The 18,564-nt window shown below is 36.9% G+C and overlaps 1 protein-coding gene across 1 annotated transcript in view; it reads left to right on the top strand.

Moving 5' to 3' along the window:
* Positions 1–15,558, top strand: part of St6gal2 (ST6 beta-galactoside alpha-2,6-sialyltransferase 2) — a 30,393-nt gene extending 14,835 nt beyond the window's left edge. The window contains exons 4-5 of the mRNA XM_028766797.1: positions 673–847; positions 15,287–15,558. Coding sequence (XP_028622630.1) covers positions 673–847; positions 15,287–15,558 — 447 coding nt within the window. The remainder of the gene's footprint in view (positions 1–672; positions 848–15,286) is intronic.
* Positions 15,559–18,564: the final 3,006 nt, after the last annotated feature.

Raw genomic sequence — 18,564 nt, 5'->3', positions numbered from 1 at the left:
TCATGCCTTTCATTTATCCATCATTATAAAGAAAGAGAAGTTTTCACCAACCCATGTCAATCCACCCGGTAAGTTGTACAGTCTTCCTCCCAAATTACAGGATAATGATGTATTTTCTGCCACTGTTGTACAATTTGGAAAATCTACTTTCAAAACACACTGCTTGAGACCAAGGACCAGGAAACCAACATACTACAGAATGAGCCAAATCTGGCCATAGTTCTCATTATAAAACTGGAGTAGAACACAGGATGCCCATTGGCATTAGCTGCTGTGACTGTTTCCATGCTGTCATGTTCTATTCATGGCAGACCTCTGGCCCAAACCTCTCAGATGTTTACTCTTTGACCTTTGCAGAAAATCCTTGTCATCTCTTATCTAGATCCAGGTCTGATTTTACTATGAATAAAACATCATTGGGAGAGGTTGGTGGGAGGAAAGGAAAAGGAAAATTGTATAATTATTAATTATAGATTCAAAAATAAAAGAATTAACTAAAATATACAGCATTATTCCTATCAGGGCTAGAACTATAATCTCTCTTTGTACTTCCCCACTAGACCAGATACTTCTGTACCTTATAGCTCTAGCTTGGCCCTAGTCATATTTAGTGTTGTCTCCTTGTCACAACATTATCTCTACTCAATTTGACTTGTTTTTATTTTGTTTCAGTGGTATAAGAAGCCAGATTACAACCTTTTCACTCCATATATACAACATCGCCTGAAATACCCAACTCAGCCATTTTACATTCTTCACCCCAAATTTATATGGCAGCTTTGGGACATTATCCAGGAGAACACAAGGGAGAAGATACAGCCCAACCCACCATCTTCTGGTTTTATTGGTACGTGTGTCTAGTAGTTGGAATGGTAGGATGCACAAGCAGAGGGAGAACTCATTTTACATAGAAAGAACCAATAACATGTAGTTTGAAATACTAACCAATAAAAGGGACATTGTTCAGTTATGCATTATCAAATTTCCAGCTGTTATACAGAACTCATTCATTCTCATTCCTGACTGGTAGGTCCAAACTTGTGTGACTGGGCAATTATTCTGCCGTACAATGCACTGATGGGTTGTCTGTATTTTTATATTTAGTGCTTTGGCTAAGATGGCCAAAGGCAGATTCTACTGGAATTGCAAACTATGTACCCACCTGTGCTTTCTCCTTCACAGTGGCCTTAAGATAGTTATACTCCTACATGGCAACCTAAGCAGGCGGATGAAAGTATCTCAAAAGACAGGAACCTTCAGACCTAGGGATGAGGATCTGCACATGTGCTGTCTAACCTTTGATAGGAAGCACATTGAAGAATCTGTGGATTTTACCCAATGTCAAGTCCATTCACATTGATAGTGGGATGCCAAACAGAAGGGGGCACTTGGTCCTGCATGATTGCTGGTGGATAGGGCAATGGTGAGGCTAGCTGAAAATTTTCATTGCACTGTCTATGAGAGAGACTGCACTAGCTCCAGCCCAGCATTGGAATTTCACACTTGATAATCATATGTGGCTTATTCATCCAGTTATTGATATGCTAAGTTAATGATTTTGCCCCATTTCTTCATATAAGTTGAGGCTTTTCATTCCCATTTCTATGATGTTACCTGTGTTAGGTGTAGGAAAATGTATCTTGAATCCCTTAGGGGAATATGAAAGGCTGAAACTGAACCAAAGATATTCTGTTTGTTGTCATCCTAAGTTCAGTAAGTTTACAATATTCCTTGAGTTGCACAGAGGGCCTCAATTAATAGTGGAGAGTTTGTAGAGTCAATATTAGCTTCATTTAAATTAAGGACCCAGTACACTGAAGTGAGGCTTGCAGCTTTTGTAGTGGGTTTACAGCATCATAATGATATGGAATCCCAAGAAAACTTAGTGTGACTACTATTAAAGTCATGCCTTTGAAAGTTTCATTTGAAATCTCCAATTCTTCATATTTGTAGTTTCCTAAAGTTCTGTTCATTTAGGAAAGAAAATGTAATTCAGATTTTAGCAAACAGTAAATATGTTAGAATAATGATTATATAGCATAAGGGGACATGGCCCAAGTTTTCATATTACGGTTTGTATATATTTGGCCCAGGGAGTGGCACTATTAGAAGGTGTGGCCCTGTTGGAGTAAATGTGGCCTTGTTAGAGTAGGTGTGTCACTGTGAGTGTGGGCTTTAAGACTCTCATGCTAGCTTCCTGGAAGTCAGTATTTTCCTAGCAGCCTTCAGATGAAGATGTAGAACTCTCAACTCTTCCTGTAGTATGCCTGCCTGGATTTTGCCATGTTCCTGCCTTAGTGATAATGGATTGAATCTCTGAACCTGTAAGCCAGCCTCCATTAAATGTTGTCCTTATGAGAGTTGCCTTGATTTTGGTGTCTGTTCACAGCAGTAAAGCCCTAACTAGGACATCCTATCATCATCATATTAGATCAAGGCAAGAATTTAAAGCAAAATTAGAGGAGTTCACCATTGTGAAGGTTCAGCCAGATGGTTTTAGCCAATGAAGGTAATTCCTAGAGAGCTGAAGAGGAGCTCAGGCATGTAAATCAGCTCTCTTCAGGCTGTTCATTGTGGATGTGGAGTTCTCAAAGGCTCACTGTCGCCTTTTAACTTTTTTTGTTTTAGGAAATGAACCACAATTCATTGCCCTTGAAAAAAAGTAGTCTGGGAATGCCTAGGTTTGGGTTTTAGCTCTCCTTTGCATCTTGCAGACCTTTGACCTTAACAAGTTGCTTAATCTCTTGATCATTAGTATCTTCAAATAAGACATAGTAATACAAACTTTTAAGGTGAAGTAGGTGAAGTAGTTGTACAATTTACAAGTGTTATTTTCTATCACTGTCTTATCCAGTGCATCATCTGTTAGCCACATGACTATTTAAATTTCAATTAAGTATAATTAAATAGCAATTAACATCTGTTTCTGAGGCCTGGTAGCACTATTTCAAGTGCTCAGTTGCGCCATCCTCCTGGTGGCTACCATATTACACAGTACTAATTGGGAGCATTTTTATTGTCACAGATCACTGCCAAGTTTTGCCAATTTAAAGAAACTAAAATATAGCACATTTATGAAAAAACATTGGGTTCCCAGCGGGCTAACTGCGCTGTGTGGATAGAGGTAAAGCTGAAATAGAAAACAACTAGGAAGTTAGACTCACTTACTGCCTCTGAACCTCAGTGTATTGAAAGATATGAGATTCTCGCCACTATGAGCAATGGTAGCAACCTGGGTTACTTTTAACAGCACCCAATGGGGATCCCCAAACTGTTGTAGACTTTGTACTTGCTCTTTGATATGGATGAGATGAAGCTTTTCTGTACAGTTATTTGATGTTTTCAAATAGCTGCAGAATGATGTTAACCACATCTCACTCCCTCTCCCATAAAAACTTTCTGAGAAATCAATGAGTTGAGTTTTTTGTTTTGTGGCTGTGGGAAAACTCTTCTAATTAAAGTTGAAGTTCATCATGACCAGAAAGCCTCTAGGTTTGGGATAATATGGGAGACTGTCTTCATTAGTGGGCCTTCTCCTTCTCTGACCTTATCTGTAGAATTCTAAGCATCCTCATATGCATCTACTTGAGGAATGTTGGGTAGCCTTAGTTAGATTACAGGGTTAGTTTCCTTTTGCCTGATAAGAATCTGTTCAGCTAGCACCTGAGAATCCTGCAGTGTTTCCCCATGCCAATGAAGCATTTCCTTACTCTGAAGCCTCAGCCAATGGTATCCCTACCCTCAATCCCCCAAAATTTTATAAGCCTTAAATTACTCTAAGTAAAGTTGATTTGCCTCCTGATAGCCGGTCTTGGTGTGGTTATTCACTGTCCATACTTACATGGCTTTCTGAGCCACCCCCATACTTCTAGTTATCTCTGTTACCTTTGCCCTAATGGACTGTATTGGCCAATGCTCCATAAAAGCAGGAAGAAATACAGTTGCTGTGACCAAATGTACGCTCCAAATGCCCTTTTCCTGCTCTAAAGTCTTGCTGAAGTGTCTACTTGATTAATCAGAATCTGTTATCTCTTAGGCTATAAGCATCAGCTCCTTAAAAAAACCCATTTCGAAGGGGCAACGTGGGGTAGAGTGTTTTAGTATGTATTTGTCACTGTGCTTGAGAGCTGGTCAGCAAGGAGGTCCTCAACCAGAAGTAGACCAAGGCAGGCCCTCCTTGCCTTGCATTATACCCTGTCTAATACTCTTCTGTGTGAAGCAGTAGAAATCACTTCCTTCACTGACAGCAATCCATATATGGGGAGTAGTTTCACATGTGATTGTTGATGCAGCAAACAGCATGCATTTTCTTACACATGTTCAAGAGTTTGTACACATGAAGTGGAGGGAGTCATAAGCTCACTATTTTAATCAAGAAACATGTATATTTGTGCATAAATGAATCCAGTGGGGGTTACCTTAAAAAAAGATTTTCCTGAACCCCAAAATAAAGTGTTATGGTCCCATTGAGAGGCTTGTTCTGGAACATGAATCTGTCACATAGGAAGAAGCCATGTTCATCAGTGATATCAACTGATACTGAGCACTTCCTGTGTTTCAAGCACAAGGCTGAGACCTAGGGTGATGAAAAAATCCAAGGGAACTGTCTTCCTGATACTTGTAGTACAGTGAGATCAGGAGAAGTATTGCCTAGTCAATGTGCAGAGATGAGCATAACTATAACCTGAGGTGAAAGTGAAGGAGCGAGTTGCTTCAAGAAGGTTACAAGGTACTATGGAGGGTCTTGTAACCATTTAGGCTTTTTCTATGTCCACCCATGTTCCCAAAACTGACATTGAGGCTCCCCAATTAGCTCTTAACTTAATATTAACCGATGTATACTAATCTAAGTTCTGCCATCTGCCTAGTTACCTCTCATTTGTTTCATATGTCTGACTTTCTCTGAGTCAAGGTGGTAAATCCCCCTAACTTTTCCCCAGAGTTCTCTCTATGCTGGATGTTCTACCCTTTAATCCTGCCTCAATTCACCATCCATCAGCTTTTTATTGACAGGTTTTACACAGTACATAGAGATTATCTCTACAGTGTCTTTTTTGTTTATGATCAGGTTCCTATCTTTAGGCTGGTATATATTAGGTGGATGCCCACCATAATCTGGGTTCTAGATCTGCATATTTAAATAGCCACTAGCTGAAAATATTTTTGAAAAATAAATTTTGTCTATGTACAGACCTTTTCCTTGTCATTATTCTCCAAACAATAACAACTATTTATATAGCATGTAAAAGATCCATAAAGTTCATTAGAATTTGTGCATAGTAATGTCAGATGTTTTAAAGTCTTATAAATGGCTGGAACACCTTTGGGTTTGGGTATCTGCAAAGGGTCCTAGGTCCAGTTCTGCAGATACTGAGGAATGACAGTATTTGGTAAATGAATAAGTTTTTGCTCACAGGCTCTCAAGGTTTAGCATGTCTTACTTCATCTACCTATATTAGTAATACATTTGTGCAAAGCAGAGCTCAGCAAGTGAAAAGAACGACCAGTAGGTATGACCTTACAGACCTTGTACTAGTGAGTAATATGGAGACGGATTGCCTGCATAATTCTGGATCACAGTTTTTTGAGCTCAGGCTGTCAGAGTAGCTGTATTCTTTCTGCTACAGAAATCAGTATCCTTGCTGTGAAAGGCAGGCAAGAACCACCGAGAGCCTGTTTTGAAGGTAGCTTGTGAAGCCTTTCAAATCAAGGATTCTGAGTAAGTGGAGGAGGTGGGAATTTCCATTTCTTATAGTCTCAAATGGCACTGATGCTGGTTCTGGGCTATTCAGTTCCCCACTCTCAGTATCATAGAAAGAATCAAAGTTGCAGGGAGCTGTAAAAGCCTCCTCTGTAAGTTCTATACTGATAGATATATCAACAAGATGATGGGCTTGGGTACCATTAAAGAAGCCAGAACTCATACCTGCCTTCTACTTATCATTTACTTATGGCCATACTCTAACACGAATGTTATAAATACTTTTATTTATGTTTACTTTAAATAGTACAAGATTTTAAAAAGTATGTGAGTATCGTTATCATTTGAAATGATGTAGCATTAAATTTTCCATTCCAGCCCTACTAGATGTTAACTGCATTTGTATTCTTATATTCCCTTTCTTTAACTCACAAATGAACAACCAAAACTTCGACATAATCAGCCATATATTGTACTAAGTTTCTGTTGGTATATATTTCTTGTACATAGGATTTTCTTGAAGTCAGTTGTGTTCTGATCTCCTGTGTACTTCTTGTTCTCCCCAATTCATCTCCCTGTTCTTGTGAATGGCTTGTTTCCTTCATTCCTCTCATCTCTTTTACTTTCATACATGCTGTTTTATGTGTCTATGAGATACATAAGATCATAAAGTGATTGAAAATATATATAACCAGGCTAAGCTGCCTAGTGAGCCCAGATCTGTGCAAACAATGGAACTAAATCCCAGCAAGGAATTAAGCCTTTTCCTCCTTGCTTTAAAATCTGCACATTATTATAATTAGCTTCTCCAGCTAACCACGTTTGAACAAAAGTGCTTCATTTTATAACAATATTCTTGGAAATAATGGGGACTATTAATTACTTAAGGAAGTACTCTACAGCAACGTTTTCAACTCAGTTTTGGGCAATTATCTCTTTCAGAGGTTTGCCGTTCATGTTCATAGAGTTTATGAAAGCTAATGATTTATTATCACTTTAAACTAATAATTAGGGGTATAGAAAGATGGGTGAGCAGATAAGAGAACCTTACCCAGAGTGGTTGGGCTCCATTCTTACAACACTTAAGATAGCAAGCAACCATCTATAATTCCACTTCCAGGAGATCTTGTACCCTTTTCTGACAACCACAGGCTCCTGAATGAAGAGCTCATAAACTCACACAGGCAAACACGCATACACATATTAATAAAAATAATCAATCTTTAAATAATGATAAGAAATGAACTAGAGGACATGTGTAAAGATTTATAATTATTAATGTAAATAAATATTCACATTGAATGAATTAAATTATATTTTTATTCATTAATATTAATAAGATACTTATTAAACTTATTTTATATCTATAATGTTGTTAGTTTTCCAAAATTCTGGATGAGTACTTTAATATCATGTTTTCTGCATTTTAAACAACAGATCCATGTTACAAATTAGTAACCCTGCCTGTCAAAATATTTTGAAAAATTATTTTTTAAAATATGAATATTTATTGCATTTAATCATTAAAAATTAACTCAAATTACATGTTAATAGCTGAAAATTACCTTTGAAAACATTTTTAAATAACTCTGAATCTATTTGGACTTGATGACATGGTTATTATTTAAAATTAAAAGAAAAAATTACTTTTAAAATTGTGTGTATATGTCTGTGTGTGTGTGTTTGTATGTGCCTGTGTGGTTACATGTATATCCCATATCATATATGTGGAGATCAGAGGACAATTTGCTGGAGTTGCTTCTGTCTTTCCACTATGTGTATCCTGGAAACCAAGCTTATCAGCCTTGGTGCCAGGATACACTAAATTGTCTCACTGATGCCAAACATCACACTGATGCCAAAACAAACACATTTATTTTTCCAAAAATCTGTTTAATAAGTATGTAAGTCAAAAGAAGCCTGGAGATATTATTTGTTCTACATAGATATAAGCTGAACACTTTTACTAAACCTTAATAAAATTGTTGCATAGTGTGTTAATTAGCTTTGCTGGGCAACAATTTTGAGTCCTGGTCTTGATGTGTGGTCTGCTCCAGACTCCTGAGTGCTGAAAGTACAGATGTTAGGCAGCTTTTTATAATTTTTTTAATTTTCTCCTATAACTTGTTCAATTCTGTAAAAGGTGGTAAATAACATTATTAACTAAATATTTAACCATTTTGAAAAACACCAAATAATTCTTCTCAGCCTTCCTAGAACCATATTCCTAATTTTATTTTATATTAAAGTTCATGCCTTCACCACATCCAGGTATGACAGATGTACCCACAGTGAGCTCTCACTGGGCCAGAACACATTCACAATTTCATGGGAAAAATGGTGGGTGGGACATAGATCTCTCAATTTCTGGAACATGATCATTGTAATGTATATCTCCTGCAGGATACTCACCTCCTCCTGCATTGCTTTGTAATTAAGATCTTGAAATCTACAAAGGCCAGAATAAAATCAAGGACCTAACTTGCTGATTCTTAACCCCATTTTTTTTAATTCATGAAAACGCCTTTGTAATAACATTTTCATGTGGCTTAAAACAATACTAGTAGTATTACTTGCCTATAACTCTGCTGTGCTTTATGTAAAGATTTGTTAGAGATGAAATAATATCATACTTCCAAACAGAAACAGACTGCTTCCTTGTTAAATGCCTAGTCCAGGTAAGTCAAGGTAAAAGTAGCCTTTCATGTTTCAAAGGGCATAGAGTTAGTTACATTCCATAATTGTTGCCTGTTTTTGTTTGTTTGTCTGTTTTATTTTGTTTGGTTTTATTCTTCTCTCATACAATACATCATGATTGCAGCCTCTGCTTTCTCTCCTTCTCCAAAATCCCCCTTCCCTCCTCTCCAGATCTACTGCTCCTCTCTCTTCAGGAAAAAAGCAGGCTTCCGGTTTGATATCGACCAAACTCAGCATAATAAATGAAATAAGACTAGGCATGGGAGAGGAACAATTGTAGGAGCCAGAGGTGTTAGGAACACCAGTAGAATATGGCTCACAGAATCAACTAAGCAGGGCTCATAGGAGCTTACAGAGACTGAAGTAGCAACCACCGAGCCTGCACTGATCCACACCAGGCCCTCTGCATACATGCTGTGGTTCTTTGCCTTGGGATTTTTGTTGTTCTCCTAACAGTGGGAGTGTGGGTGGCTCTGATTCCTTTTTTTCTCCTACTAGTTTTTTCTTCATTCAGCCTTGATAGGAGGATATATACCTTCTCTTTATGCCTTTTTTACTGTTGATTATTTTTATTTATTCAGAGTCCTTGATATCATGGAACAATTACATCAATGAATCATTGCTCTAATCCTGTAGTGACACATAATTAAAATATTTCTATATGTGACATAAATTTTTCTTTCCTTTAAGCTATTTTCCTAAACCCCAAACCTTATGGTTAGGTGACCATTGTGAGAAAACATACTCATTTTCAGCAGTCATCAAGTTTCATTTTTAGTCAGTCTGCATCAGCTCACAGGGTACACTAGAAGACACTCTGGAGATATAGCATAAGTACTGACTTCCCAGAGAAACAGTAAGAGTACTTTTACACCCGCTTAGATACACAATGCTATTAATTAACTAATGCAAACAGGACCATCTAGGTGACCCAAAAGGAACTGTTCTTTGGACAGTGTTTTAGTCTAATAGCATTTCTTTCTTCCATCCCTACTTAGTTAACAGCTATTGCATCTTGGAACTTGAAATGAAGTCATTATTTTTGTTGCAGACTATTTGAGTAGAGAATGCTTTACTTGGATTGCTACAGCATCTGTTTGCTCACATGAGGTTAATTATTTGTATAAAGAATGGATGAACTCACTGAGAAAAAAATCATAAAGCCTGGCTTACTACTGGTAGTGTACATAAAGTGCCCATGCAACTCAGGAAAAGCTAGCCTCCTTCATCTTAGAAGATAACATATAGCCAGGAATCTAACACACCAGACACTGATCTGGTTTGAAATATGCTACTGCCAATTTTTAAAATATATAAACCATTAACATTCTATCCATTTTTCAAAGGTACCCTCTACTGATGATACTGTAAGTAATACTCATAACATTCAAAGTAATATCTTACTGTCAATTATTTTATTATATGAACCATCAACATTCCATTTTCCAAAGGCAACTTCTACTGATCATATTGTAATACTTCTAAAATTCACAGAACCAAGTATTATAATTTCAGGATGTTTAGTACATATATAAGAATTGTATGCTTGAAAATAATTCATAATTTCTTTTTTTATTTTATATTGAATTTTAGGATCCAGTTTTCTACTTTCTGTTCAAACTGAGAATACTAGTGGAAAAATAACAAGCCAATTCAGTACCTATTTATGAGGGTATAAAATGTATTATAACCTTTTGCATTTTTCTATAAATAATGCATCAAATGACATAATATAAATAAACTAAAAATTGGCCTTCAAGTGGTATTCCATGTATTATGTTTTTTGATGTGGTAGATGCATTTTAAATTATTCTCTTATTATACAAATCATGTTTCCAATGACTTTTAATTGCAGATATATTCTATATATTTGCTTTTAAAGTCATTTATTCTTTTGAAGAAATTAGAAGTAGTCCTGTTAAGTGTTCCATTTCATGATCGAATGTATGGATAGACTCACAAAATGGGTGCAAGGTTTCCTTTAGCCTGTCATGTTTCAGTACCCCTACCCTGTTTATACTCTCCACCCATTTAGACTGTGTATCTCTTGTTGTGTTGGTCATAATCAAAAATTCCTAATGACTTACACAGATAAGTGTTAATTAAAGGTGACTTAAACTGATTTTTTGCTGTTATTTTTCATTTTGCTGTTTTGTACCAATAGCTCATTTTGCTATTTGAAAAGATGTTTATAACAAGAGTTGGCCTATGTTAAATAGTCTGCCAGGTAAATGCAGCATAATTTTTGTTGACTCAAATCTGCTTTATGCTAAGTGGTTACCTGAGTTTCTTCCACAATGGGCATGCATGCATGCCCACAGAACTGCATGACTCTCCTATAATTTATCATGTGCATATGCGTGGCCATCACACTTTTGACTCCCATAGTGTGTCACATGTATTTATGCATGCCCATGAAGCTGCCTCATTTTTGTAGTGAATCATGTGAAATGTATCATGCCCATGAAGCTTTATAGATAGCACCTCATTCTTTCAGAGCTTGATATAATATAAGTTAAGTGTTTGTTGACTTTGCATTTGCTTCAGCTTTCATAGCAAATAAGTACCCATCTGCTTTTCATGCTGAGTCACATACCATGCCATTTTATTAAGACTGATTACAATGCTTTTTAATTGGTTTGATAATTTTATTGCTATATACAATATTAAAAACTACAGTTTGGCAAATGAGTGCCACTTGAGTCATAACTTCCTACAACATACTAATATTTTTTGTTCAGATAAATCCCTCAGAAGGAGTTATCTGAAAAATAAACTTGGCTGTATAAATAAAATCATGAGTTGAATTTTTTTTTAAGATTTCAAGCAGCTGACCACATGTTCATTTGATTAGCTTTGGAAATACATACAAAACATTTAGATACTTGTCTTGGAAAATTTCAGCTCCAGGTTGAAACCATTAAGACTTCTGTGAGTTATAAAGGAAGCTAATGTTTGGTAGTTGGTAAACAACACTATTTAATAGAAACATTCTTTAAGTAATTGAAAGAAGTTACTAGCTACAGAATTGTTTAATACTAGCCAACCTAAGGAACTTGGGTTCTGATCTTGTTGTTGTGGTTGTTTTGTTGTACTCTTCAATTATTTTTACATTCATCTCATTATCAGAAAAAAAAAGAATAAAATAAAATGAATAACATATTTAGCATAACCAAATAGTAGTTTCCAATGTCAGTTCAGTGTAGAGAAATGGTTACAAAGTGATATTTAAATTTAATGTCTATGTTATCTGTACTCAAAATCTGTGCTTGATTATTTTTAACTGCAGTCTAGGAACTTGGGCTAAGGGGAGAGTGCTATCCACTGAGCTTGTGACCCTGTGCTGGTCATGGGCAACACTTTCTTTTGGTAAGTTTGAAATTTTGGAACATGTCAAGCAGAAACCTGTGGTTATCCACTCCCAATGAATCCCTGAATGCCAAGCATCAACATGCTTCCCTACTTAGCGTTCCAGATGCAGTGCTACCTCTTTCAATTCAACTTGCTGTAACAGAAATAACATAGTGTCTGTTCTCTAGGCACAAGAAGTGTCTCTGCCATAGTTCTGAAAATTAAAAGTGCAAGATCAAGGTTCTGACTGGTCAATTTCCTGGTAAAGACTTCCTGCCTGCCTTCCTCTTCTGTATGCACATGATAATAGGGATAGATCCTCTTTTTTTGCTGTGTTTTAAAAAGTCACTGCTGCTGTTAATGAAGACTCAGCCTTTATAATTTACTAACGTAATCTCTCTGTCACCATCAAAAAAATGAGAATGAGTATCTCAACAGAGGAATTTCAAGGGGATGCCTTCAGTCTCCAGCAGGGAGACTACTGGGAGAGTGAAGATCATCCTGTGTGAAGTGACAGAAGCTTGTGTTTCCATTTCTCTGAGCTTTTGTTTTCTTTGTATTTGTATTTTTTGCTGTAATATAATGGATGTGTGTTTTCTTTTGAATCATCAGCTATAGAGTTGTGTGAGTGACAAAATAATTTACCCTAATAAGTCAGAGGTCAAAGTAGCCCAGAGCTTTTATTCTGACATCATTTGTAGATGCTTAAGTAGTCCCAGCACTACGGAGAAGTCCTCAAGTGCAAATGAAGTATTTTTCTCAGTATAATATTGGGAAACTTTTCCAAGTCATCTTACAAATGGGCTTAACCCCACCTTTACATGTAAATATGAATTCTTTAGTTTGGTTAAAGGCATTTCTCTGAAGCTCTAATGATTTGCGTGGTACCTGCCCTTATGCATTTGAATATTAACTGAAGTAGTCTTCAGTAGCAGTACAAAGGCTTTGTTCTTCAGTTCTGCCCTGGTTCTCTTCAGTCCTTATATCCAATGCCCTGTCCCAATACATATTCATTGATCTATGTAGAGCTGTCTTCCACCATTGATGTCTCACTCATTCCTTCTGCAAAGTACAAAGAAGTATATTCTTCCAGTTTTTGTTTGTTGCTCTGTACTAGTACTGTGTACTAGTAATTTAGGGAGGTGGTGTATGAATTTAAACATGTTATGTTATTTTCAGTATTTATTTTATGATTGAATCTGGAATCTAAGTTTAAGTATTAACAATCCCTTTAAAAGGTTAAAAGGCTGAAAAAAGAAAAGAAAAAGAAAGAATAAAAATAAAAATAAAGTCTGTGATGATTGGCGGAAGACTACACTCTTAAGGTGTTAAGGAATGATCTTTTTCTTCCAGACATTAAGTCTCCCAGCTCTCCTTTCACATGTATCTGGTGTACCGTTAGTTATATCTTTCTCCTCGAAGGTACTTCCACATTAGTTACCATATCCATAGTTCAACTGACTGCTATACACACACACACACACACACACACACACACACACACACACACACACACAAATGGGAAGCCTGGTAATTACTTGAATTTTAGGATACTCTGAGGTATGTTAATAGTCCCAGAAAGCCACAAGTTCACATGAGAATGCAGAATGATATGGAAAAGTTTTTTTTTTTGTTAAATTTCTGTCTGACAGGCATTATTCAGAAGGGATTGTGCAGATAACTCAGGACATATATCCATACTGGGATAGCCTCCATCTACCTTTAATTTGGCAGTTTTGAACAAACTGATCATTTTTTGTGTTTGTTTCTGGGGGTCTCAAAGTTATTTTAAGATATAAAGAGTTTGTATGAGAAAATACTAAAACTATACAACTTACTATATTAAAAGTATAAATTTTTGCTTATGCTGAGAGCAAAATATACACTCCATGTTTAATGGAGATAAGAATTTAAGTGTAGCAGCCAACTAGCAAAAAGAATGATGTTTTCTCCAGAATACTATCTATTAAAAGTAGTTTGTTTAATCTCTTTCTGACCAAAATACAGCAAGAATGTCTACAGAGTATGCCTATAGTCATTCTTTTGTGGAGTATCTGTTCAATTCTTGTCTAGCTGCCAACACAGAATGTTTCCTTATTACCAGGAGGACTCAGAGACCCTTCACAGCCAATTTTTTTCAAAGATTTGTATCATTTTTTAAATATTTATTTTTCTGAGTCTTGTATGAAATAAAAAAGGGGGAGAGGTAGAGAGCTTTTGAGGCTGCTTGGCAGGAATATAACACTGGACAAGGGCTGCTTGGCCGGAATCTGATTTCTCTACCAGGAAATCATTTCAGCAGCAATTTCTAGATCCCTCTTGACAAAAGGAGATTACTTCATTCCTTTCTTTAGCTATGCTCCTACAATTTTTTTTTTGATTTGGGATTACTTTTGTTTTCTGTTGGTGGAAACAAACCCAGACTTGCCCTCAGGTTACTTTTAGACTTAGTTTTAAATTTCTGTGGTCTATATTTGATTAATTTCTTAGAAAATATGACAGTCTGGAGAACAAATTAGATGTAACAGAAATAACATGAATTATATTTTGTTCATAAGTAATGATATCACTTTCAGATAATGGGTTAAATATACTTGTTTTAAAGTTTCAAGTTGACCAGACACAGATTCACATACTTTTAATTCCAGAATTTCAGCAGCTGGTGAAGCTGAAGTTCAAGGTTAATCTTTACTACATTCTGAGGCCCTATCTTAGAAACCTCATGATGGTAGTGGAAAAAAGAAAAAAAAAAAGAAAAGAAAAACTAGCCTGAATGAAGATCAACAGCATCATATCATTTAGGATTTTGTAGCTTTCCACTAGAAACTGCATCAGTAATGACAGCTTTCATGAGAATTATAACTTACTTATCACTGTTATAACTCAGCCTGTTTTATCACTCATTATGCTTCTGTATTAATACAAGTTTGTCTCAAAATCCTGGGCCCAAGCAGTCCTCTTCCTCGAAAGTAGCCCAAACTACAAGTGTATCCCATCAGATACAACTGGCAAACACCTTTGTTAATATAAACCTTACACTCTACATCTTAGTACCATTGTATAGAGCTGTTTCACTGTAAGGTTCTATTTTAGAACCATCTGAAGAACAGTTGATAGTCAGTTTCTAATACACTTTCATAATCAGATTTTTATGCCATTTGTTATCTGTCATAACAGCCCACTGTAACACAAGAGAGTAAACTGGACATTATAAGTCACAAATTGGAGCAAGATCTCCATATATTCATTTTTATCTTTGTATCTCAGTTTTAGATCTGCAGTAATAACTGAACAAGTGGATGGATACATGAAGTATTATATCTTTATGTAGTCATTTACCCATTAGCCACTCTTCTTAATGGAAGCTGTAACGTTGCAAATGTAAAGTATGTGTATCTCACCACAGTTATTTCTATCAGTCACCACAACTCCAGGACCAATATAAATAAGTAAATAAATAAAAGCCTATGAAACAACAAAAAAAGATCTACCTGCTCTTAGAGTTACTTACTGTATTTTCATTTCCTTCCTTGTCAGGAATCCTCATCATGATGTCCATGTGCAAAGAAGTGCACGTATATGAGTACATCCCATCTGTCCGGCAGACAGAGCTTTGCCACTACCATGAGCTGTACTATGATGCAGCCTGCACCTTGGGGGCCTACCACCCACTGCTCTATGAAAAACTACTGGTGCAGCGCCTTAACACAGGCACCCAGGCAGATTTGCATCACAAGGGAAAGGTGGTCCTGCCAGGCTTCCGGACCCTGCGGTGCCCAGTAACCAGCACCAACAGTACACACTCTTAAAATGGAACTCTTGGGAATTGATGTGCAATAAGGTACTACTGTTGTCCTCAAAGTCACAAAAAAAGAATACTTGAAGATAGATTTAGACAATGTTTTGTCTTTAACTGTAACTTAGTGGCCATGAGAATTTTTCTAGTTTAAGCCCTTGGGCAACTATAACTGCTATGAATATAGAAATGGAATTATAAAACCACCCAGAAAGAAGCCAAATCAAGATACACAGAAAGCAGACTTTTACTCATGGGCATGATACCTCTAAACATGTTTAACCTCTATAGCAGAGACACTTTATCACAGTTGGTTCTAGCCACAAGTTGGGATGATACTACTGATGATACAGTTTCCATCTAGAAATATCCAAGTTGAGGTCCTATAGCTAGCAATCACTTATACATCCATTTCTCATTAAGCATCCTGGAATCTATGATGAATGTCTGAATTCTCACTCAGATGTGTTTGACATTTCTCCATATATCCTGTCAGGCACATGCTTTTCAACAAGAGCGTCACAGCTTTGCTTCCCAGTGATCTCTGAATGTTACAACTGAGAACCAAGCCACACTTACAAAAGTATAAATATCAAGCAATCTAAGATGTCAAACGAAACTTCTAGCAGCAAAGAACAGCAGCTTTGTCTGGCTGCAGCATACTGTACCTGACCAGCAACACTTAGCACACACAGGTGGCAGTACAGGTGGTCTGTGCAGAGTCATGACTGGTCAGGTGTCCCTATACTGGCTTTTCAACTTTACATTCCTGGCATTCCGATCACTCTGTAGCTCTCACATATTCAGTGACATGCTGGGCAGTAACTGCATCCCTGCTGGTCAGCCATGAGACACCCTTGTTCCTGTCAATCTATAAAGAATGGTTTTGAAGCATGCACTCTGAGCTGCATATGATGCACACTTCCCTGTCAGTTCTATAGGAAGCTCTTGTAGGCTTTTCTCAACTATTAGAAACTTGACCCTCGTGCTCTGAATGTTGCCCAGTTCTAAGCAAAAACAGCTAGGAATCCACCTTTGTTTTTCCCAGTATGTTTTTTGTTAAGAATGTGATGGAGCCACAGAATTGCTCTTTAACAAAATGAATCTATGTGTGACTGATGCACAGGCAGGAGAAAGTGTTCGTCCCAGTGTGTAGCTGTATTCTGATTTTTAAACAAGCCCCCTGTTATTAACACATCTTTCTTGTGTGCTTCTTGTTTGTGTTTCTAAGAAGATAGTGGAAGAGAAGCACTTTAGAATTCCATAACTAAACAGGAGTATCAAATCAAGGCAGCTCAGTTAAGATTTTTTGAAAATAACAGTATCAGTTTAGTTAAATGTATCACCCTGCTCCCTTGCAAAATGTGTGGCTATCAAAGTATTGTAGGAACAACAAAGTTTCATTATGAGTTTTTTTCTGGAATGCTCTAATGATTACTTCCTGAGGAAGCAGGTTTTCAGAGACTACCAGTTTCTGTTTGGGTATTGCCCCCTGCAGAGTTCAACTAGGACTGCAGATATCCTCAGTGGCTTGCTACAGCAGGGGAAGTGAGAGAAGTTGAGCTTTCAGTTATGACAGCCCATTCTGAGCGACTGAGTATCATCTACTCAGCCTGGTCCAAGCATGTAAACTCGTGGAAGCTCAGGCTTGTCACCATGCTGCCATGTCTAATCATCTCTGTAACTCTAGTGGAGGTACTGCTTGTATAGGATGAGCATTTTCTTCTGTGGTCCTTGGAGCTTTCTAGATCTTCCAGCTTTTGCAATTTTAAATGATCATAATCAGTAAGTTTCTTTTTAGAGTCCTAAGGAGACTCACTTACAAGCATACTTATTAACTATGTCAGTATCCTTTGGTGGCCTGAGAATTTGGTTAGAGAATAACTTATTGAGGTCAGTGTAAATATTCAAATTCAAGAGCTCCAAAAAAACACATCAAAGGTTGTTAAATATTATTCTGTTGCTGCACATGTACTTTTAAAAGGCTTCTCTTGGTTTTACAAGGGTTACAAGGAGACTCAAGAGCATAAAGGAAATTTAATTAATTTTTTTGAGTTTATTATGGCCCTAAAGACTTGTGGGAATTAGAGTCTGTTAAATATCCAGAAAATACGGTGTACATATTAATATGCTGTTGGCTAGGCACTCTTGTATTTAAAAGTTTAAATAGCTTAGCAGATGCTCGCACAATGCTAGCTAATATGATGGCTGCTTTTTGTGTTGACGAAATGGGTCCCAACTAGCAATATTTTGCCAGTCACTGATTAAGTACTCCAACACCACATTTACTATCCTTAAATGAACCAACAGTTCTTGTGGAATAGCAACACTAACCATCCTCCCACATCATTTCCTTCTGACTCTGGCTCTGGCTCTTCCAGAACTGTCTGGCCTCTTCTGTGAAAGGACTCTGGTTAGATCTTCATGGTGCCACCAGAAGCTACCCGGTGCTGCTTGTTCCCTGAAAACTAACAGATGTCATAGTGTTTTGAAAAAACATCATTATTTCTTATTATTATTGTTCCTACTACAAAGACACTAGAGTTGTCCAAAAATGACAATTCAGCCACTTCAAGATTCTCTCTGACTCTGTGCAATAATAAGCCCATGTGGTTGACTATGTCTACCACATCCTCTGTTGCAGATTCTGGAAGGACAAAGGGTGATCAAACACAAGTTGCATGTAAGCATATAAGATATGCTTTAATGGGCAAATTTGGGCTTGAGTACATCTAAATTGCTGTGTCTCTTTCTACCTGGTCTCTGAGCTAAAGGTGTTTTTATTTATAAATGGTACTTTGCTTGTGTCTTGACTTCTTGGTCCCTTAATCAGTCAAGCTGGACCTTCCAGTAGTTCTCTGCTATTGGAGCCATATTATTTGAACAAAAGTAGTGCTGAGGTGGTCGTTAATGTTTTTTAGACTTGAATGTCAAAGAGCCTGGTGTACTCTGTTGTGTTTATGAACCAGTACATCTGCTTTAACAGAGTTCAACCAGTGTTGCCCGCTGACTATACTCA

The sequence above is a fragment of the Grammomys surdaster genome, unplaced genomic scaffold (assembly GCF_004785775.1).
Source record: "Grammomys surdaster isolate TR1022 unplaced genomic scaffold, NIH_TR_1.0 169, whole genome shotgun sequence".
Taxonomy (NCBI): domain Eukaryota; kingdom Metazoa; phylum Chordata; class Mammalia; order Rodentia; family Muridae; genus Grammomys; species Grammomys surdaster.
Note: the sequence above shows the minus strand (reverse complement) of the source record. Positions and strands in the feature narration are given on the sequence as shown.